General features: G+C 41.0%; 1 protein-coding gene across 1 annotated transcript in view; it reads left to right on the forward strand.

Moving 5' to 3' along the window:
- Positions 1-16416, forward strand: part of LOC124011449 (complexin-1-like) — a 45078-nt gene extending 28662 nt beyond the window's left edge. The window contains exons 3-4 of the mRNA XM_046324847.1: positions 8928-9106; positions 12302-16416. Of these exons, the coding sequence (XP_046180803.1) occupies positions 8928-9106; positions 12302-12499 (377 nt within the window). The 3' untranslated portion in view covers positions 12500-16416. The remainder of the gene's footprint in view (positions 1-8927; positions 9107-12301) is intronic.
- The last annotated feature ends 8515 nt before the right edge of the window (positions 16417-24931 follow it).

Here is a 24931-nt window from a genome sequence, read left to right on the forward strand (position 1 = left end):
ACAAATGTACATGTGGAGTTGGTAATCACAAAGCACGTAGAGTTGTGAAATGTGTTTCACAGGTGCCTATTGGGAGGTGTCTATTTGTGAGGTGTGAGGTAATAGCATGTGTGCTGGTGAGGTGCAAGTTCTGCCAGTGAGTGGTATGAGGTTATAGCCCTAGACGCAGCGGTGAATCTATGTGTCTATGTATATCTTTCAAATGCATTTTCTATCACCCTATTTTATCTTGTAATTTCATTCGTATGGATTTGATTACCTGTCATTTTCATTTGGAAGCCTATTTCCCGTTGCGTTTACATTCCAATCTAATCATGTTTCAGATGCAATTATATGGACGTTTTGAGAAGTATGAGTTGTGTCAAATATGACTGTGGAGACATCAACCTAATTGCTTTTAACAATCACACCTGGCAAAACAAGGTAATAGGACCATACAACAACACTTGGTCAAGCAATTTAAAATTATAATTTGTAAGCTAGCTGCATGACCCTCGGAATCAGCTAATGCATAAATTCTTGGGTGTGGGCGTCCATAACTAGCTACATCCAGATGAACCCATCTGAATAGGTGTTCTAATTGACATCTTGATTCCCGAATTGGGGGGAAATTGCACACAATATGCTAATGGTGAGCTTGATCTAATGACAGTAACCCTTATTTGACCTCCTCCATTATAGGGGGATCAGTCCTCAAAACAACGTTGGCAACTTATTCAGAACTTTTCTATTCATTCTTCTACATAAGTTCAGGTTGAGCTAGTTTTCAAAAAGACAGGGGCACGTGGAGGATGCTGAGAATGGTGACGAACAGCGCAGTATCAAAAGCACAGAAATTAGCTGAGGTGGCAGAGTCTAGGGAATTAAAGGTGCAAAAAGTAGGTGCACAACAATTCAACCTTGGGGGATGCCATTTTGCTGGGGTGTAAGGGCACCATTTGCTAGATTCAGCTCAGATATGTTGAAAGGCAGTTACAGCACTTAACTGCCATTCGCCATATCTGGGCTGAATCTAGCAAATGGTATTAATCCTAGCCCTTGCACCCCAGCAAAATGGCATCCCCCAAGGTTGAATTGTTCGAGCTGTTTTTGCTTTCTCTGGATCAGGAGGAGCACACAGAGTAGTCCTGAGTAGTCAACTACAGCATACAGCTGGGCCCTTTAACAACCCTGGTGCAATGGGCTAATGAGCTAGATTTCTCTTTAGAATAAATGCACAGGAGAAAATGTTAATGTTAATACACACTGGTAATAGATAGTAATACATTTGGTTATTGTACACTCCACTCTGCACTATACTGCTGTTCTCCATAGAGGGCTACTTTATGCCCCGTTTGAGTTTAGAAACCTTTTCGCTAAAGGGTACAGTCGTGCCCTTCAGCTGCACAGTTCCAGTCTGTCACACTGTCTCATTCAGCTTGGCCGAACCATCTCATCTTTCTGCATCTCCTAAGAACTGAAGGGTCTCGTTAAGCAGAAAGCTTGTAAAAGTCACAGCCTTTAGCATTTCCCCCAGCATGGCAGTGGTTTTTATCTCATTTCCTGTGAAGTGGGTCCTCGGTATCCGCAGTGTCAGTGGGTTGGCGTTCTCCGCTTCGCTGCCGTCCGTGACTTTTTACCCAGTGACACGAGCGTAATCACTTATGAAGGTCTGCAATGGCCTTCTATGATCTCTGGCAGACAACCAAGTGAACCACCCTAGGCTGCCCGTGGTTGTTACAGCACGCTCCGCTAAAGACAGTGCTTATCTGAGGAAGCAGAGAAAATCAATCAGCCCTAAACTCTATTTAAAGGCAGATAGTGATACGCCTACTCCTCCTATGATTGTGGCGTAAAGAGAACACAGCTGTTCAAATGACATTGTGCAGACATCATCATTGTGAAGCTTATGATTCTGTCTCTGTGCTCCCTTGACAATACTACATTTAGTCCCTTATAGTGGGTGAATTCCTCCTTAATGCAAATGTAGATCTTGGTTGTGGTAAACAATGGGCCGTGGGTGACCTGCGTCCTCTGTAGATAAATGGGGCGCCGGGTTGTTGGTGTGAACCGCATGGTGATACATGCGTTGGGTCTTGCTAGCTCATTTCCATTCTGAGAGTCTGTGGCGGAGAATGGGTGATACAACGCAGCAATGATGTACCTTCTGTCTTCGTTCTCCATCTTCCCTGGGAGATTTACCTTAGATATGGTGGCTGTGGGTCCACTGTACCTCCCCCTTCCCATTCCAACCCATCCCGCTCGCCAACACATAAAAAACCCAAGTCTCATTACCGACCTGTCTGCAGGCCAAATCCCTCAGCCCTTTTATATGGTCGTTTTTCCCACTTTCATCCACCACTGATAGATATATAATTCCAGAAAAGACCATCAGTTATACCTTGCATGCTGTTATGGTTTTGGGAGCTGCATCACGGGTGGGAAATGGGGGATGTGTTGGGAGGCTGGCTGGGGAGGACCAATAGATTGCTTTATAAAATCTAAAATGGAAAATTGATCTACCTCTCTCAGTGGTTGGTGTGTTTTTTTACATTTTATTGAACCAACCAAGCTATTTCTTGGCAACAAACTGGTGTGCTTCAGGTTGGTGTCTGCTATGTGACTAGCTCTACAAAGGCAATTGCTCTTACAATATCCTACCACTTGACCCTGCTTCAGAGGTAGTTTTGAAGGAACCACACAGTATTACTCCACCCAAAATTTGATGTTCTGTTGAAGAGCCTTACTGTCACAATATAACAATGTAACTATGAACAACATTCTGGAAGTAGCAAGACTCTCTGCATGATTCCTATTTTTCTGATACATTGCTAAATCACCTAGCACCACCTGTGAACATTTTGAATGTGCATATCACCTTTTTTTTTACTTGACTCCACACCCCATCTCACCATGCTATTGACCTATCACAATTAAAAGAGGCTCAATCTTTCAGAGCCAATTCAAGGTGGTGTCTGTCCTGGGAGTAGAAGTTAACGGTGCAAGAGAGGGCTGGCATGTAGCCCTGGGACAGGTGTGATGGATGACAGATGGAGGAGAAGGAACACAGTCCTTGAGCTGGTGTCCCCCCCCCCCCACAGTCCTTCAACAGGGCCTTCAACACACACACACACACACACACACACACACACACACACACACACACACACACACACACACACACACACACACACACACACACACACACACACACACACACACACACACACACACACACACACACACACAGGGTCAACAGCATTTTGACCTGGCGCCTCCAAACATGCACACACACACACACACACACACACACACACACACACACACACACACACACACACACACACACACACACACACACACACACACACACACACACACACACACACACACACACACACACACACACACACACACACACACATAGAGAGTCACACACACTGTCAAGTATGGTACATTTTGTTCTCTGCCGGTAACACCCACACGGAGCCACCTCCAAACACCCCCCAACACACACAAGGATACAACACATACTGTGTACACACACGCACACACACGTGCACACACACACACGCACACACACACACACACACACACACACACACACACACACACACACACACACACACACACACACACACACACACACACACACACACACACACACACACACACACACACACACACACACACACACACACACACACACACACACACACAGAGTGTCACACACATACTGTCAACTATGGTACATTTTGTTCTCTGCCGGTAACACCCACACGGAGCCACCTCCAAACACCCCCCAACACACACAAGGACAAGAAACCTATTGTGTACACGCACACACACACACACGCACACACACATCCTGTCAAGTGTACCATTTGCTCCCCTCTTCCTCTCACTCTCTCACTCTCCACAAAGTCCACTGCATGCCTATACGAAACATGGCACATTTTAAGCCAACATGTGACCTTGCCCTTCCTCAACTTCAAATTCTCTTGATCCCTTTCAATTTCAACTCTTTGTGCTACGATGCACACTCACCCTCTTCTCCTCTGACAGTGGCCCAAGCTGAGCTGAGGAGACCCTTTCAAGCTCTGTTGAGTTAGCGCCTGTTAGCGCCTGTTAGCGCCTGTTAGCGCCTGTTAGCTAGCTTCTACACAGAGAATCCTCTCAGTGAATGCGCCCAAAAGGCCTCAGCAACCAGACCATTTCCGTTAGCGCTTAGGCTGCACAGCTGGTAGGGGATGTCACCACTAAGACTAAAGGGATTGTGGCTGTCTCATGCTGCTCCGCTGCAACTTTGTCACAAACAGATGAGCTAATTAGCCTCGGGTGCGGAGATAAAGCGTACGGTGTGATGGGAGAAGAGGAACAGAGCATGCAGCATTGCTAGGATCAAATGTAGTTAATTAAATACAGATAATGAAGCACACAGGATTTCACAAAGGAGAAGTGCTCACGTGCAGATCATCAATAATATAGAGGCAGGCAGGGCTGAGAAATCATGTTATTTCCATGTAATTTATCTGGTTTATTACCACAGCCATAGGCCAGGAAAGGGCCATCATGTGTGAAATAAATTCGAATTACAGCATTACACACACAGATATGAGAATACCATGACAAAATAATGTATTTAGAGTGAAATTTGACTGAGAACTTGTTGCAGTGTGAAACATTGGCATGCGTATTTATTTTGAGGCAGACAGGCCTCAAACAGTCAGTAGAAAATACTGTGTGTGCGAGTTGGAAACATCTCCCCAGGCTACTGGCAACCATGGAGAGAGTTCACTCAAATGATTGGTCCCACACACACTAGAGAGAAATTACTGACAGTGGCTCCTACTGTACCTTGTAGAGACGTTCAAGAAATTGTTTAGACTTTTGCTTATTCTGACCTTGAGTGAAAATATTAGTTCGTGTAAAATCATTTGTCCCCTTAATTCTCCAATTCTTTTTTGTCCTTTGTAGAATAAAGTCACTGCAATGAGTCTGCTCTTCAGTAGAGCTTATCACGGCCTTGCCTGTCATGAGTTCTCCCAAAGTAATCATTTTGTACAGCTGCAAATTAATAACATTACAAAGGTTTTGTAGAAAGGTACATTAAATAGTCTTTTTCAGCTTTGTATTCAGCTAGCTTCCGCATGGTCTACATTTAAAGACACAATATCTCACATGATGATGTGCAAGTAGAGATACTGGAGTCTTATATCTCCCTCTCTAACTTTAAAGCATCAGCTGTCAGAGGAGCTTACCGATCACTGTACCTGTACACAGCCAATCTATAAATAGAACACCCAACTACCTCCTCCCCATATTATTACTTACCTTCTTGCACCCCAGTATCTCTACTTGCACATCTATCACTCCAGTATTAATGCTAAATTGTCATTATTTCACCTCTATGGCCTATTTATTGCCTTACCTCCCTACTCTTCTACATTTGCACACACTGCACATAGATTTTTCTATGTTTCTTTTTTGTTGTGTTATTGACTGTACGTTTGTTTATGTGTAACTATGTGTTGTTGTTTCTGTCGCACTGCTATGCTTTATCTTGGCCAGGTCGCGGTTGTAAATGAGAACTTGTTCTCAACTGGCCTACCTGGTTAAATAAAGATGAAAAAATATATAACATCACATCCCACTCATAATACAATTAATATAGTGGAAGATAGACCATCATTGTAACTGGAAGTGTCACAAGATTACAATATCATAGCTGGGGGAGGGGGATTGTGCAATTTTAAACAGTATTCAAATCTACTGTACGTTGTCTCTAATACTATGGAGTGAAACTTCATTCCATTCCCCTATATTTCACCCCTGTGTGTTACGTATCGTAAACATTGGTGTTCAATGGCGCATTATAAGACATCCACTGTTAAGACTGTTAACCTTTCTAGGGCAGGCGCTAGCGGAACCCCTCGACAACATTCCGCCTAAAAGGCAGTGCGCAAAATTCAAAAATGTTTTTTAGAAACATGTAACTTTCACACATTAACAATTCCAATACAGCAAATGAAAGATAAACATCTTGTTAATCTACCCACCATGTCCGATTTCAAAAATGCTTTACAGCGAAAGCACAACATATGATTATGTTAGGTCATAGCCAAGTCGAAAAAACACACAGCCATTTTTCCAGCCAAAGATAGGAGTCACAAAAAGCAGAAATATAGATAAAATTCATCACTAACCTTTGATGATCTTCATCAGATGACACTCATAGGACATCATGTTACACAATACATGTATGTTTTGTTCGATAATGTGCATATTTATATCCCAAAATCTCTGTTTACATTGGCGCCTTAAGTGCAGTAATGTTTTGATTCCAAAACATCCAGTGATTTTGCAGAAATACTCATAATAAACATTGATAAAAGACGCAAGGGTTATTCACAGAATTAAAGATAGACTTCTCCTTAATGCAACTGCTGTGTCAGATTTCAAAAAAACTTTACGGAAAAAGCATAATCTGAGAACGGCGCTCAGAACCCAAAACAGCCAGAGGAATGTCCGCCATTTTGGAGTCAACAAAGTTAGAAACAACACCATAAATATTCACTTACCTTTGATGATCTTCATCAGAAGGCACTCTCAGGAATTCCAGTTCGACAATAAATGACTGATTTGTTCCATAAAGCTCTATCATTTATGTCCAAATAGCCACTTGTTGTTAGCGCGTTCAGCCTAGTAATCCATCTTCATGAGGCGCAGGCACTTCCTCCAGACAAAAACTCAAAAAGTTCCATTACAGTCCTTTAGAAACATGTCAAACGATGTATGGAATCCATCTTAGGATGTGTTTAACATAAAACATCAATAATGTTCCAACCGGATAATTCCTTTGTCTTCAGAAAAGCACTGGAACGAGAGGTAACTCTGTCGGGATCGCGCGTCATGAGACCAAGGCACTCTGCCAGACCACTGACTCAAAGAGGTCTCATTAGCCCCTCCTTTATAGTATAATCCTCATTCAAGTTTCGAAATACCGTTGACATCTAGTGGAAGCCGTAGGAAGTACAACTTCATCCATATCTCAATGTGTATTCGGTAGGCCAAGCTTTGAAAAACTACAAACCTCAGATGTCCCACTTGCTGATTGGATTTGTCTCAGGTTTTCGCCTGCCATATGAGTTCTGTTATACTCACAGACATCATTCAAACAGTTTTAGAAACTTCAGAGTGTTTTCTATCCAATACTAATAATAATATGCATATATTAGCATCTGGGACAGAGTAGGAGGCAGTTCACTCTGGGCACGCTATTCATCCAAAAGTGAAAATGCTGCCCCCTATCCCAAAAGATTTTTAAGACTGACCCTTTGTGAGATGTCAACATACCCTAGCCCTAGCCGTTTGTTTGCTATGTAACTCGCTAATGTAACACCAAACAGAAATGCGTTTATTAATTAGCGGTCCTCTTGTCAGGACGAGGTTTTGCAGCTTTGCCTAACTCCCACTTGCCAGTATCAGAATGCAAAGTGGAGAGTAGCCAGCGACCCCCAAGGTCATGGCGGGCAATCGCTCATCAATTTCGGGTGGAGACCAGATGGCCGTGTGTTCGGCTTCCTCCTCTGGAGAGCTGGATGCAGCCTGGCTTGTTGGAACTTCGCACAAATTGGATCAAGACAGAGGGGCAAATGCTGAAAGAGTAAGCCTTTTGGACGGGAAAGGCTCATAACGGATGGGCTGTGGTGGAGCCATCTCCACCGCATCTTAATCCGCCATCAGGTTGGCCCAGTCCTCATTAAAATCCATTTAAAGCGAGTCGGGCCTGAGCGGTGTGGTGTGTCAGGGAGTCTGACTATCCATAGGCAGCTGGGAGAGAGAGAGAGAGCACTGGCATGCCTCCAGCGGTTGGGGGGAGAGGAGGTGAAGCTTCCGGACTGAATACACAATGTCTCATTCATCAACATGCTCTGTGTCAGACCTCATTGTGAGGGGAATGCATATTGGAGCAGCCCTCAGCAGTCTGACTCTATACAGGGCTTAATCTCTCTCTAAATGTAGGATGGGGGCTTTTACAAGTTTAAAAGTTACGTAGATATTCTCTAATCCATTATTCATGGGAATGTTTAGCTGAAGTATGATGTCTTGATTTTAGGTAAATACACACGCATCCTCAGAGACATGGGAAAGGGACGGAAGTAGATTTAGTTTCGTAGGCTCAGCACACTGATTGATTATGATGTGTACTTTTTTTTTAAACTTGGGAAAACTTGTGCACGGCCCAGATGTGATCTATATGACTTTGCCTGTGGCCCCACTATCGAATACTTCAGCCAAATCTCTGCATGGAGTAAACCACTAGATGTTAATGAACTCCCCTCCTCTCCATTTATAATAACCATCTGCCTATGTCTCATCATTTCTGAACGAGTTATTGTCATCACATTCTCTTCATCATATTCCTCCCCAATATGTTGACATATGAAAATGTCCATCTGCGTGGTCAATGCAGAGCTTGTATAAGCAATTCATCTCTGAGGGAAGGCCTATTCAATTGGTTTTTGGCAACTCTGTCCCCAGCCTCTTTTCACTGAATAAAAGTGAGCCAATGAATCACCCAATAGCTATTTCTCCATAATAAAATTCAGTTGTCTATCATATCTAAGAAGCCATGCCAGGGGTCAAGGATGTGTTTCTATTACTGTGTCTTCTTATAATCAGCCACCTCCAAATCCCTTTGCTCTCGGGTCTTGACCCACTGTTCAGTTGGAACATTTGTGTGTGGCTCAGCCTCTGACAGAGATAGTCATGGCCAAAGAAACCAACACAAAGCCCATCAAAAGGAAGAGGAGATTATTTTTTATTGGGTTCACATTCAGGCTGGTCACTTCTTGTTTCCTCTGTTGTTCAGTACTGTACTGTAGGTTCCCGCATCACAGACTCATGGCTGACATTTCTTCCCCCACTTTCATTCACCTCTAAAGGAGCCACCAAAGACATGGGGAAAATGTTGGGTGGGGAAGAGGCTGAGAAGGACCCTGATGCGGAGAAAAAGGAGGAGGAAAGACAAGAGGCACTTCGACAACAGGAGGAGGAGAGGAAGGCAAAATATGCAAAAATGGAATCGGAGAGAGAAAACGTACGACAGGGCATCAGGGATAAGGTAAAAATGGCATCACGTTGAACATTGAATCTTATGCAAATAGCTTCGACCCCGTTGCACGGATCACACTCACACGTGATTGCCTTCCGATGCAAAACTCATGCATGCATTATCATAATGTAAAGCCGCTGTGTGTGTGTGTGTGGTGTGTGTGTTTATGTGTGTGTCTGACTGTCCGTCTGTCTGTGCAGAACCAAACAATGCACTATGCTTGTCAAATTCCTATTTGATCATTACTTCTCACTGCCATCCAATGTTGAGAGTATGGCAGCTTGGTTCAGTGGTGGTGTCTTTTGAACCTGGTAGGAGAAGCTTGACTTGATATAACCTCAAAGAAACTGACTTTAGTTTGGAGAATCCTGAGGGCCCTCGTTTTGGAAAAAGCCAGAAATTACAGTGCAGCTTCAGCACACGTTGGAAACCGAAGACTGTGGAAGACTTCACTGAAACTGACACAGGTTTTTTGTGCGACCCTGAATAAGAGAGATATGAGAGAGAGCAGGAATACGAGTCCAACACAAGGGAGCTAAAGCAGTGAAATGGCATCGGGCTCTAAAACCACAATGTTAACAGACTTTGTTTTCTGAGGAATGTACCTTAACTCCCAACATAAAAGATGTGATCAGTCTTTAAACCAGACTTAAAGGTTTCCTTGATGTATGGAATCTGTAAATATTACTAAGCATAGAGTAATGCGTGGAATCATCACCCGCTGTGAGATAACCAACTTCCTATTTGATGCTGATCAATTGCTATGCAAAGAGAGAGGGCTAAAGACGCAGCATCTTATTGGCGGCACTGGCACCCAGCGGGCCTAATTTACACCAGGATTAAAAATGCATCTCCATGTTCCGCTCCACAATGTGACTGAAATGCACCAACATCTCTGTTGATCTTCTGCAACATGCACAACCACTATTGGCATCAGCAAAAAGCTACGGCTCCTCCAGTAACTTCTGGAAAGCTAGTGCTGCCTCTCTTGTGTATTGTGTAAAGCAGTGAGGAATTGTCTTTGAAAATCAAGTGAGTGAGCTTATTTCATTATTCAAGCCTCAAAGATGAGAGAACACATTTTCTAGGAGGCCTAACATGAAAGAATCATGAAAACTGAGCTAATTCATATTGGAAGATAAAATACGATCAGTCTGATACATTTCAATGAATGTCTTACACACTTTTGATTTGTGTAATTATGACAAAAGAAGGCAAAACATGATCATTAGCATTAGCAAAGCCAACACCTCCTTTGGCCTCCTTTCCTTCCAGTTCACTGCTGCCAGTGACTGGAACGAATTGCAAAAATCGCTGAAGCTGGAGACTTACATTTCCCTCACTAACTATAAACATCAGCTATCTGAGCAGCTAACCGATCGCTGCAGCTGTACATAGTCCATCTGTAAATAGCCCACCCAATCTATCTACCTCATCCCCATATTGTATTTTATTTACTTTGCTGCTCTTTTGAACACCAGTATCACTACTTTACACACCATCATCTGCTCATCATCATCTGCTCATCTATCACTCCAGTGTTAATCTGCTAAATTGTAATTACTTTGCTACTATAGCCTATTTATTGCCTTACCTCCTCATGCCATTTGCACACACTGTATATAGACTTAATTTTTTTCTATTGGTGTTATTGACAGTATGCTTGTTTATTCCATTTGTAACCCTGTGTTGTTGTTTCTGTCGCACTGCGTTGCTTTGTCTTGTCCAGGTCGCAGTTGTAAATGAGAACTTGTTCTCAACTAGCTTACCTGGATAAATAAAGGTGAAATGTAAAAATTATTTCAATACGCATTAGACAGTACTGAGAGCACTCCGCCGCCTTCCCCCTTTCTTTGAGTCCCCGTTCACAAACCATATCCTCTCTGTGGCTAAAATGACGAGATCCATCCTCCTTTAAGATGTTTACTGCCTGAGAATCACATGCATTTATGCTTGGGAGAGTTGCAAAGGGCTCACAGGAGACTAACAACGCATCTTCCGCATCCGTGCCCTAGGATGTTCCATCAGTCAGGCAGTCTACATGTACTCCCCTCCTCAGCATCCGGCAGTAACTCACCAGGAGCTCTCCCTGCCAGTGGTCTACTGTAGAGGCCAAGTCCTTGCTCACTTAGTGGGAGGCTAACCTGGCTGGTCTCAGAGAAAGCACTCCTGTTTTGATCATACTGTGCAGTATAATAGGCTCTCTTGTTGTATATCACGGTGATTGATTGGTTAATGGGTTGATTGGTTGATTGTTTGGTTAATGGTTTGATTGGTTGATTGGTTAATGGGTTGATTGATTGATTGGTTAATGGGTTGATTGGTTGATTGATTGGTTAATGGGTTGATTGGTTGATTGATTGGTAAATGGGTTGATTGGTTGATTGATTGGTTAATGGGTTGATTGATTGGTTAATGGGTTGATTGGTTGATTGATTGGTTAATGGGTTGATTGGTTAATGGGGTGATTGGTTGATTGGTTAATGGGTTTATTGGTTGATTGATTGGTTAATGGGTTGATTGGTTAATGGGTTGATTGGTTGATTGATTGGTTAATGGGTTGATTGGTTGATTGATTGGTTAATGGGTTGATTGGTTAATGGGGTGATTGGTTGATTGATTGGTTAATGGGTTGATTGGTTGATTGATTGGTTAATGGGTTGATTGGTTAATGGGGTGATTGGTTGATTGATTGGTTAATGGGTTGATTGGTTGATTGATTGTTGTTTACTGTCCCGCAAGAAGAAATTATTTCCACTTTCTATCATGTGTTTTACACTGCTTGATCAAAGACAAGAGAATGTTGAGATATTTTCTAACAATAATGGGTACAGACAGCCATTAAGATATGTTGTCCATTAGTCTTTATTCATTAATTCTTTGAAAGGGGCGGGGCATAAGGTCTTTGTATTACTATGCAAATTGTTGAAGGAGGCAAGGTTGAGTGCCAGACGTCTCAATACCAAGTGGGTCTACATTATGTGTAATCCAGGACAGGCTGAGTGGATTTTCCCTGTAATTCTCTAACATAAAATCTACTATTAATGTATTAGTATGAGTAGTGTGTTGTCATGGTGAGGTGCAGAAAACTTCACTGCGACTGAAGAGGGACCCACATTTGATAGAAATGACTAAAGTGCATGTGTGAAGTGAAGTTGACATTTGTTGCCTAAAGCGGCCGCCTTTGTTTGTTTGCTGTTCCAGTACGGCATCAAGAAGAAGGAGGAGAAGGAAGCCGAGGCCCAGGCTGCTTTGGATCAGGCAGCAGAGGGAAGTCTTACCCGCCCCAAGAAGGCCGTCCCAGCCGGCTGTGGTGATGAGGAGGAGGAAGAGGAAAGTATCATGGACACGGTCATGAAATTCCTCCCTGGCCCATTTATGGATATGTTCAATAAAAAGTAACAGCGTTGGCGATATTAGATTGTTAACCTTCCAACATACATAACCAAGGCCACCACCTCAACCAACCGTTCTTCACCCATACATCCCTGTTTCTAAGAGCCCTGGATTTGATCAGCGCACCGTAATATTTGTCCTTAACTTAAATGATAAATGATCCGATCTATCCATGTGTTACATTGTCTTGTTTGGAAGGAAGACCACTGATTGGTGATACCATGACGTGATGTATGAACCTGTGTAACATCTGCATAGATCCAATACCTTCACTTAAAGACAAATTTGATGACAGGTTTTCAAGGTGTCCAGGCCTTAGAATGTGATCTGATAAACTATAATCCACCATTTTTGTTTGTAAATAATAGCCACTGGATTAAAATGAATATATGTGAGTACCAGAAAATATATAAAGAGTATAAGCCATAATCTAAACATTTAAGACATTCTCCAAATCAGATAAACATTTGATTACATTTAGCTGTTTTATTCTTGATAATATTACATTTACATTTACATTTAAGTCATTTAGCAGACGCTCTTATCCAGAGCGACTTACAATATTGATATATCCATGTAGTTTTTATTGGTTCTTCATTGATCATTTTAATACTGTTCTCTGCCCCAAAACATTCATAGGTTTTAATGTTGAAAATGATACTGGTAATTGTAACAATGTTGTAAACCATAAAGAAAATGGATCATTCACTCAACAACATATGTTTTTCAAGCATGCCGTTGATAGATTTTGTGGAGTACAGTACATTTACAAATTCCATTACATTTGGTATGATTAAGTGAAATACATTAATATTTAAGGCAATAACTCTGGTTTTCAATTTTGTTTCGATGACACTACTATGTACGGTAGGCTATACATAGACATCCTAACTGTTCTTCCTTGAGATGATAGATGTCCTCGATAAAAATGCTCAACAAAAAAAAAACAATGATATACCTGTGCTTAATATAAAGCCATAGTTCTATGTCTTGTTGCTAACTCGATCTGCTTGGCTCATAAACAGTAGGACTTGTGAGAATCAAATCCAGCAAATACAATTGGACGTAGAGGGCTATATGTTAACTATTCTAATTTCCATATCTGTAAATAGATTTACTTGATGTACTTTTAGTTTTCTCAACCACAACTATGTTGTGAACACACTTTATGTGAACAGACAGTGACAATGGTGCAATATATTGTTCGAAATGAAGTTGTCCTGTGTCCGTTGGTTAACTAAAGGGAGTGCAATCCCGAATCAGCAAAGACAGACAATCTTCATTGTTATGTGTTGAGCTTAATACATGTTGTGTGTTTGTGTGTATAGACACAACGTTGTCTAACTCGTAACGGAGAAGCATATGACTTCAGTCTGAAGTGTTTCATTTTGCAAAGTGGGGAAAGAGGTGGACGATTTGTTTAGTGTAGGGTGTTTTATCGCATTGATCATTTCAACCAGTGCGGGTCATTGTCTCTCAGTGGGATTTGGTTTGTGGTTCTTCCATACCATGAATTTGTGTTCTAAACTTTACAGAGATTGCAGGACAAGGCCGTTTCTGCTAATAACTTGAGAGGCATGCGTACACCATAGGAAACAGTTGTCCTTCGACATGTTCCTCTATGTGTTGCCAATGTTTTCCCCAGAGGTCAATATGTACATTTCCCCAGACGTTTCTGTCAGTTGTACCACAGAACTCTAAATGTTTGAAGTTCTTTCATCCCTTTCCTTCAATTTCTTAATTTAAAATGCATTAAGCTGTAGTGTACATTCCAAATATTTCAGACATTCCATAGGGCCTGTGCAGGCTTCATAGGATCTAGGACAACAAATATGACAATTTTGTCGTTAGTATGAAGAGAATGGCTTTGATGCTCTTCTGTAATTGTGGGGATTTATTTTATTGTGTTGAGGTAGATACAACACATGACCAAGTAAATGTCAATAGCTAACTAGCCTGCCATGTACAGAAAAAAAGTCCAACATGTAATCAAAGAGAAATACAAAATGTGCTACAGCAGCTAGCTAACTTATAGAGTGCTGGCTAACAGATAGATTGTTAAGCCTTTATTTTGGCAGTGAACAAGCTAGCTAGCTAGCATTTTTCAATGACGCACAATCCGAGTAACCGTTTGCTTTCAGTGCCATTGTAATTTGCTTACAAACCAATGGATGTTGAGTGTACTAGGCAAGTATCAAGCAGTTTACCGATGGCATTTGTGAAACTGCCACTGTTTATATCAGCCCAGCGTTGATGCTAGTTAGATTCAAGATTAGCCTTTAGAAACCTGCCAAGTGTGATTCTGGGGCCTGTAGTAGCTGTGGAATAGAGAATAAAATCTGCATGATGTAAAACCTAGCTACATAGTATGCTCTTAAACCTTCATGCCAATTGCCTACAAAGTGTGTAGATAGACATATGAAAGACGCAACATTAAGGTCATTTATAGAGCACATTTATTGAACTTCCTGTGACTTTTATGTACTTGTGAACTGCCTTCGGCCTCTAATTTATCAATGTGGTAAAACGTGGCTGATTAACGACCAATACTTGTTGAGATTATACAATTATACCACTTCTCTTTATTTGTCATTGGCACATGCATGCATCGACAGCCGTCAATTAATCATTGACATGTTTTTCTTCTATCAAAAACCAAAGAATAGTCTTGTTAGTGATAGACTGTCTCACCAAGTTCATATTTGACATTTCGTCATGTTTTGTTAATTGAAATTCTCAGGTATTCTAGCTTTTCTTTTGTACGTTTTTACCCATTACATTTTGTAGTGTTCACGTAATGATCACAACAGATTTAGAAAATGTAGTATTTCATTATTAGCACCCAAGCACATAGCGTCTTTCATTCACGAGGATAATGGACAGATAGCGTCTGGTTTGACCCTTGTCCATGAATACAAAGCTACTGGAACTGCCCATCCCGACAAGGTTTTCCAGCAATTTACAGTCTGAAATTCTGTCAAAGTTCCAGATTTCCTTCTTGGAACATGTTGTAGAACATTATTCAATTTCTGAAAGTGCTCACCTTTTAACTACAAAATGGCATCACTGCCTTATGGTCATCATCACCTAATTACTCCACATTGCGCAAAAGAAATAGCCACTTATTGACCACTGCCTGAAGAAACAAGTCACATGTCTAATAAAAATGTGTTAGCGATTCTATGGTTGCATTTACACAGGCAGCCCAATACTATTTTTTTCTGCTAATTGATCTTTTGACCAATCAAATCAACTCTGAAAAAAATCTGATGTGATGAGATCTGATGTGATTGGATAAAAGACCAATTTGTGGGAAATAAATATCAGAATTGGTCTGCCTGTGTCGACGCAACCTAATATAAAACATGTCAGATTACTGTTCATCCACTCATTCTCACTTTTTAAGTTAAACCATTCTTTCATTTTAACCCTCAATTAACCATTGATATGATAAAAAAACTGCCTGACAAAAATGCCACTTAAAATATTCCTTTGTTGTGACTTGAATGTAACTGTCTGATGTTTCTATCTTCGCATAGTCTTTGACTGTTTATAACTGTGTTGAGAAGATGCTTATTCTGGTGCAGTTTTATGTCTGTATCATTCCTGTTTACGTCCACTGGTGGTTGGTTGTTCTTCGAGAAATCTGTATCTTTTGTATTTTTTGTATTGTAAAATCTTCTCACCCTTCTCTCTCTCGCTCTCTCTCTCTATCCATCTATTTGTTGACAATTGTATGCATGCATATGGTGTGAGATGTAGGCAAGGTTGTTAAGATAGTTGTTTGTGTCTTCCGTGTCGATAAGCTCCACCTGACAGCCTCGCTGCATGCCATTTCAGGCTGATCTTTTAGTCTCTGTAACATTCCTGCCAAAATGGAATCACCGCACACTCTGAGAATAAAGTGATTTCGTATAATTGTTCATTGTCTTGTGTTTCTAAATGGTTCACTGTATATCATAATTCTCATCAATAATTCAAAAGCAATGCAGTTATATTATAGGGGAATGAGACATACAATATTTCTTAGGACTGCAAGAAGAAAAAAACCTCCAAAAACCTCAATATGAAATTATTCTCGTCTTATTTGAGTAAAGCAACTACATTACGTTTGCAGACAACAATGTATCACCTGTAACAGTTTTTGTCCATTGCTGATGTTCGTTTTCATCTCAACATGGCTGTTCCGCATCTTCACGTTTTCCAAGAAATTTGACATCTATTCAATAAAAGCGAAAGGGCTGTGAACAGAATGTACTGTGTCGTTCAAATGGTGACTGGATTCTGTTTCCAAAAGATTTACCTGGTAATCATGTCGCAGGGAGAATGGAATAGGGAAGTCAATGCCATGCAAATGCTGCTCCTCTTATAGCAAAGTCTGTCTTATAGCAAAGGGTCTCTGATATGACAAGAAACCCCGTACAGATGTAGGACAGTCATTTGAGCCAGTTTGCTACAGCAGGAAAGTAATCTTGCAGTAACAGGAAATGTGAATTATTATGTGGATTTGAATAATTAATGGTTATTTTTTGTAGGTGTTGATACATTTTCCGTTAGGGTAAATCAAGTCAAAAACATTTAAAATGGAAGCCTTTTAAAACTCAAATACAATACAAGTTCACATTTCCTGCTTTGCAGAGTAATCAGATTACGATTCTACATCTGTACATCAAACGAATCCACTAGAAAGATGACGGAAGTATGCCCAGCAAAGGTTATATAAATACATTATTTGGGGGATTATTTTAAATGCCGAGCATAGGACTCGATGATGGGATATTTTCTAGCGTTTTACCTGACAGGAAGGAAAATGACTCTTATGCAAGCAGCGTTTGGTTCGATTCTTAATGAACCCCCTGGAGATGATGTCTGCACCCCCGTGTACATTTAATTAGCACAATAAAAATATACCCATACAAATCTGCCAAGTTTAAACTAGAGATATCAGATTTTTCCGCATTGGATGCGTCTCAATCCACCACATCCGCCAATGTCGCACTTCCGCTTCCTCTAGAGCGGTGTTTCTCAGACCATGAGACATCCCGAAAATTGCTCTTCTTACAAAATCCTCTGTAGCGTCCGAGCGGTATGGCCTATAAATGATTAACCCCTCTTCTATGGAAAAATGATTCAGATTCAGAAAACTTTAATGTCCTCAAAGTGGCACTTCATCTTGCATGAGTCATAAAGCATTTAACATCTAAAAACAATGAATAGCAATTGTTAATAGCAAAGGATATTTACAACCAAATAGGCAGGGTAAGTGCAACTTCATAGTGGAAGTGCTAAGTGCAGTTATTCCAACATGTGTTACGTTTCAGAATTGCATTCGGAATAAAAGAGATCTTGGCCCAGTTTTTATTTTATTTTTAACTTTAGGTAATCTGTACCTGCATCCAGAGGGAAGGAGCTGGAATTCAGGGTGGAGTGGATTGGAAGAGTCAACCACTATTACTCTCATGAACACAATGGTGTTCTCTGTTTTTCTTTACGTCCCCCACAAGCGATCTGCCAACGTCTGTCTGTTGCGTCCGAAACAGTTTGGTCTACACGCTAAAATGCCCCGTCTTTTGCTCTCGGATGCCCACAGGCCTCACAAGTCATCTGAAAGCCCCCCGGTTGAAAACATGTATGGAAGTATACATGGAGACTGTTTAGTGCCAAAAGGTAAAAGGGTTAAATACATGTACAAAAACAAATGTTTCCTGATATTTCTGATATCTCTCAGCTATAGGACAGGTACTTCAGAACAAACTTCCTTTAGATTTTTTTGGGGGGACTATCTGCTATACCATGTAGTGAATATATTATTCAATGCATTTGTATGGGCTAATAGCAATAATAAGGCAAATACCATTTTTCATCAAATCATTCTTTAATATATATTTTTATACCTCAAAGGGTCTTAAAATCCAAAATCCAATAGCAAAATGATCTTTGTTATGACCTTCTTAAAACAATTCGAAATAGCTTTGTAGAACCCCCCCGGCTTAGACAGGGCTTAGACTGTAATGGGTTAATGAACATTCAAAGGTTCCAAGCGTAGCTTTCTGTTTGTACAGAGTTCTATGTATAGAGAGCAGCAGGGCTTTTGTGTACGTACATTTACTTAGCAATTGTATTTAGTTGTTTATCATCTCACTCAAAAAGCTCTCCATTTGAGCAGGTGCCATTGTATCCATATCTTCCAATGTAATTGTCTTTTGCTTCAATGTTCAACCCTCTCATGTTTTAGAATTAATGAATTAATTAGACCGTTTTACAGTGACATAAAAAGATGAACACCGAACTCTGTCCTACACAACTATGACTCTACCCTGTGGAGGTTTAGCATTGCAATTATTGCATTTCAAATCGGATTCTTTCCGTGGACATTTCACAAGTTGTTAACCTCTCAGATTTAATTGAACACATTATTTGTTTATAAGAAAGTAGCTGATGATATACCAACTACACGCCCTTCGGTTAATGGTGGGAAAACAGAACCCTCTGCAGTATCTGCGTCAACAGATGTTTCACGGCTGTAGGCTCTGCCAGCTATCATGAGGAGATTTCCCTCGTCTCGAAAGGTTGCTAACGTGCAACATGGCTCCTCCTTTGGATCAAAACTGTAAACAACAACAGAGACGCACGGCTGGCCTTGACAAAACCATCAATAAAGTATCATTAACATTCAGTAAACTCCTCACAACAACGGTTTTGTACTGATTTGAGGACTTCCATGGAGACAATCCACACTGTTAAGTCGATAAATAAAGACTGGTTTTCCACATCATTATTCAGCAAACTGTACTGTTTAGCACACAGCAGAGTCTCTGTCCACTCCTTCGCATTATTAGCCTGAGGTCTCACTGCAGGAGACGGGGAAATGAATCAATTCCATTAGCATTCATACTCAGGGGTGGCCTTTTCATACCCAGCTGCCTCCCCACTCTCCAAACACCACTCAGAGCTATGGGGGAGCCGGGCCTCTATTGGTGTCCTGCAGACATGCAAAATCAATGTCAATTAATTGTTCTCCACTGGGCACCACAGAAGCCAGCCCACAGAATGGCTGTGCGCCTAGGCTCCTAGGCTTCTGCTCTATGGAAAATTATTTCACTCTTGATCACTTAGGCTTGCCCAGGAATTCTCCCTACTCCAAAGGCATGGGTTTCCCCACAGACTCAAAAACAAGTCGATAGCAAAGGAAAGTTCCAGTAATGATCTAATTTGTGCAATAACCACATTCAGTTTAGTGTTCCATGGTCAAGGAGATTCCCTACGGTGTACTGCAGTGGTCACCAACTGTTCGATCAATCCTAGTCGATCACCAAACGTTTTTGTTGAAAAGCCTTTCTATTTGTGTTGCGCTGTTGGCGGTAGTTCCACTTCAGAAGCCCTGCGCACCAGGTAGGCATAGTGTTCCCATTTTGAACCCTTTCCTTAGTCTGAAAAGACAAACTCCGCCTACCTGGTGGACCAGTAGATCTGTGGCTAAATCAGTCGGATAGCTCAAATCCCATTGCCTATAGCTTCCATGACCTCGGCGACAGCAAAGTTTGATACTAGCCTATGTGAGATTTCATAACTTTTAAAACCGTGACCAGGGAGAGACTGTCAAAGAATACAGCAAAGAGCTGCTTTGAGTTCATGTTTACATTTTTATTCATCACTGTCAACACTGGTTTTATTCAAAATGATTACAAAACATAAAACGCACTTCTCCCTACTTCCAATCGAGCCACTGCTGCAAATGAATAAGTAGCCTAGTGTCTTGATAGGCCTGCATTTTTTATTATTATTAAATGCGTGTCATGTCTCCCTTAATTTAGAGGAATATTTCAATTTCTCTGGTCATAATAGCAACATGAATTTGTGTATGATGCAGATATGGTGCTCGAGTTTCGCCATCATAAAACCCATAAGTCTCACTGGAGGAAAGGAAGGAGAGAGCAGGGACCGGGAGAGGCGGACCCTCTGCTGCTCTCTCCCTCTGCTGAGACTAATGCCGTGTTCAAAACAACTGGGAACTGGGAAATCTCCAACTTCATTGCATTCAGGACAACCAGGAACTGTAAAAAAAAAACTTTGAACGGCCATCCAACTCGGAATTTCAAGCGGGAGACTCTGGTATATTTCAGGAGCTCCAACTTTCCGACCTGAAGATTACCGACGTCATGATTTGACCTAATTTTTCCCCCAGAGTTCCCAGTTGTCTTGAAAGCACCATGGCCATCAGATGCAGGTAACGTCAGTCCAGTAAAATAAAAAGCGATTGATTTGCAAATTATTGCAATTTATGCTCAGCTATGCCTCACAAGTGCTACACCAACTGATCTATTTTCTTTTGAAATGCAATACGGTCTGAGAAGAGCAATATTGTCAGGCCAGGCAGATCGCCAATATGCTGTGATAATGTATTAGGCCTAGTGCACAAACCTCATTCCCACAGAACTGTTTTTATTAGGTACATTTGACATTGTTTAAGACATGTTTAAATACAAATCTGAGTGGTCGACCTCGGCTTGCTTTTTGACCTCGAAAGTGATCTCGACTTAGAAAAGGTTGGTGACCACTGGTGTACTGTACAGCAGTTGGTGTATATTTTAGTTTGGTTTTGTTCATGAAGACCATATTAGATGCTCGTCTTGAGTCAGAGAGGAAAACAAAGGAATGGCGGTCGTCCTTGCAAATATCAACATCTTTGTTCTCTATTCCAAATGTGCACACCAGATAAGCTTAGTGTGCATCTGCACAGATTCTCCTCTGTTTTGCATATTGATTGAATGTAAACGGTGGATCGAGGGGAGCTCGTTTAATTTCAAACCCATCAGACATCCATTTAACGTCGTCAGACGTCCAGGGACTCCCCCCCACAACTCTGAACCATGGGAGCTAGATAGGTATCAGTGTGGCCAGGGGAGGCCCAGATTGACAACTCAATTGACAGGAGATTAGAGCAGCAGCGACGGTTCAGATGAAGCTATAATGGGCCCAGTTAATGAATCAAGTATCCCAGAGACCTTCGCCGCAATAGGGACAGGTGTGGGAACCCTTCTCCATTCCCCAGTGACAGGAGTCTGTGGAATTATACAGCGTTTAGTTTCAGATTGGACCCCTGGAGGACTTTCTCTATTTCATCGTGTTAAAAGGAGCAACAAATGGCTGGGAAAGATTTTTTTTAAAGTCACGTTTGAGAGATTTTCTGACCTCAATTAGTGAGTGTGTCCCCTCAGAGTTTTAGGCTCTGGCATAAGATGATGGCACGACTATGTCACCTCCTCTGACGTGCCTGGCCCGATTTTGATTTAGAGCCATGCATAAGAAACATCCACAATAAATAAACTATGTACACTAGATGAAGAATACTGCATGTTTCTCCATACATACAATGGATTACCAACATATTATTTTTCTGATCTCTGCATCAATATATAGTATAATTATATCGTTCTTTGTATCAGAAGACATACTCTCTGCCACATGCACGGAATGTTACCTGTATGGCTACTTAGCTGATATAGTTGAAAGTTCAGCCTTTTTGTCAATCTACTTGTATTTTACAATGCTTCAGCTTTCTTATTTTTTTCACAACTCCAATTTATCACTAACAATCACATGTAGATGAAATTGTTTATTTATTTTTATTTATGTTTAACCCTCCTTATTTTACCAGGTAAGTTGACTGAGAACACATTCTCATTTACAGCAACAACCTGGGGAATAGTTACAGGGAAGAGGAAGGGGGATGAAAGAGCCAATTGGAAGCTGGGGATGATCAGGTGGGCACAATGGGAATTTAGCCAGGACACCAGGGTTAACACCCCTACACTTATGTTAACTGCCATGTGATCTTTAGTGACCACAGAGATCCAGGACACCCATTTAAAATCTCCCATCCAAAAGACAGCACCCTACACAGGACAATGTCCCCAATCACTTCCCTTAGGGATTGGGATATTTTGGGGGGCAGCACCCTCCAACACCACTTCCAGCAGCATCTGGTCTCCCATCCAGGGACCAACTCTGCTTAGCTTCAGAGGCAAGCCAGCAGTGGGATGCAGTTGGTGCGCTATTGAAGTATGCCATTTGATATGTTTTATTTAATTTAACCTTCATTTAACTTGGCAAGTCAAATATCAACAAGTTATTATTTACAATGACAGCCTACCCCGGCCAAACCCGGGCGACAATTGTGCGCCGCCCTATGGGACTCCCAATCACGGCCGGATGTGATACAGCCTGGATTTGAACCAGGGACTGTAGTGATGCCTCTTGCATTGAGATGCAGTGCCTTAGAGAGCTGCGCCACTCGGGAGCCCTAAATGTGGATTCCTCACCGGGCTATCCAGAGTGTATTTCTGCAACAAGCTTTATTACCTTTAAACACAGACCAACTAAATATTGCTGTACATTCTCCCAGAGTAAATCTCTCCTCTTTACTTCTCAGAAAGCGGTACTCGGGATTAAGCTCCACTGAGCTGCAAAATTGAACTGCCAGCCATCTATGGAGATATGATAACTGAGGGTAATGTTCTGAACCTGACATCTTAACTTCCACTAGAAAGCGGAATCGGAGTAGAGCGTTAAGTAATGGCGATAAAAGCTTGGGGCATGTAGGAAAAAAAGAAACTAAAAGTGCGGTCGGCAGTTGAAGTAAGGAGCATCTCGTCCACAAAGGAAAGCCGTTGAGATCTTATTATCCAACTGACTGATGAAACGTCTGGGCCACTCAGTCCACGTTCTCCGCAACCCTCCATCCACCTACTCTTCCACCCACCCAGGCCTAAACCAAAGCATTTTCATCCGATCAGAATACCAATTAGGCCTACTTGTTTGTAGCCTAATTGCCTGACATTGAATGGAAGACACTCATTTGTTCCACAGCCAAGAGACTAGACTGGATTTATGAAAAGTGAACTGTGCCCCATTCAAAGTAAATGAGTAGCTATGAAATTGAAATTCAGGCTTTTGTTTCAGAAGTTTCCAATGTTAGCCCGAGTTCGTAATATCGCATCTATCGTTTCTCGTCGCAAGACAGGACTATTGAAGAGAACATTGCCTTCAAATTGATTGACTGTTTAAAGCCTTTACAATAAGGAATGCTGATATCTTCAATCTCTTCAATGCGGTTGGTTTTTTAAACATATAATGAGTAGATCTTATTTATAATTTAGCTAATTTTGTATATATTTTTTAAGATGCATTCACTTGAACAGCTCCTTGTACTTTTAATAGAATCAACACATTATTTTAGGAAATAATTTAAAGATCATAAATAGCATACATGTATTGTTATGTAGATTAGAGAGTCAAAGAGACCCAATATTACCTTGTTCAGGGTTGGGGAGTAACGGATTACATGTGACTAGTTACATGTAAGGGATTACAAAAAATGGTAATCCGTTTGTTACCTGCAAAAATATTGTAGTCATATTACAGATACTTTTGAAAAACTAGATATTTACTTCGAGGATTACTTTTAAATTCAGGAAGGAGGTTTGCGGAAAAAACATTTGACACTTCTCAGTCTTCTCAAAGACATTCAAATCAGCATTTAAAAAAAGCACACGTTTAAGATTGTCCACCTGAGCGAGTCTGAGCACAAGTCAGAGACCACTATGATGACACACCAAATGGGTTTGATGGATCGTGGGAAAAGAGCAGGAATAGGCTTTTGTAGGCTACATTCAAAGTTTATCCAACTTGAATATACACTTGGAGGTAAGGATGACAGCAGTGGTGTAGTCAACGGCGATACGGATATCACTTATTATTGTTATCTACTGTACATCCATTTTTGGATTTATAAATTATATACTGTATATAAAAAAAATATATATATATATATCCATTGATTCTGAAAGAATATAACTTATAAATGCCTCATGAGCTTAGTTCAACTGTCAGTCACACTCTATGAGAACAATAATTTGATATCATGGATGGTCAGTCCTTGCATCCATTGCTCTGTCTATTAATCTGAGAGTGGTTACATTTCTCCAGGTCCATCCCTCAGCTTTTTACCAAAACAGAGGCGGGTAACTGTTTTGTTATTGTTTCATCTGTGGATGATCAAGATATCAAAGTGTCACCAGCAAAACGTTTAACAATAGGCCTATAGAAAATGCAGTATATGGTGTTCATTTTTCACATGTAAATTGCACTTTTCAGTTGTGTTCAAAGCATGCCATTCCATGAGCGCAGCATTTCTTTTTCAACTCGAACCATTGAGCCCAATCAGTCCTCATTAAAACAAAAGCATAAACAACAGAGTAAGGCTGGCTAATAAATCCTTAGTTTTGGGGATATGCGAAGGTAGAACAATTTTGCTAATCTATACTTCCATATTTCTAATTCCTATTCTTGAAGATTAAGGGGACATTTGTTGAAATGACTGGAATTCTGATAGACTTTGGATTTTCATGTAAAGATATCCTTTAATCGTATTATTTT

Source organism: Oncorhynchus gorbuscha, linkage group LG23 (assembly GCF_021184085.1).
Source record: "Oncorhynchus gorbuscha isolate QuinsamMale2020 ecotype Even-year linkage group LG23, OgorEven_v1.0, whole genome shotgun sequence".
NCBI lineage: Eukaryota > Metazoa > Chordata > Actinopteri > Salmoniformes > Salmonidae > Oncorhynchus > Oncorhynchus gorbuscha.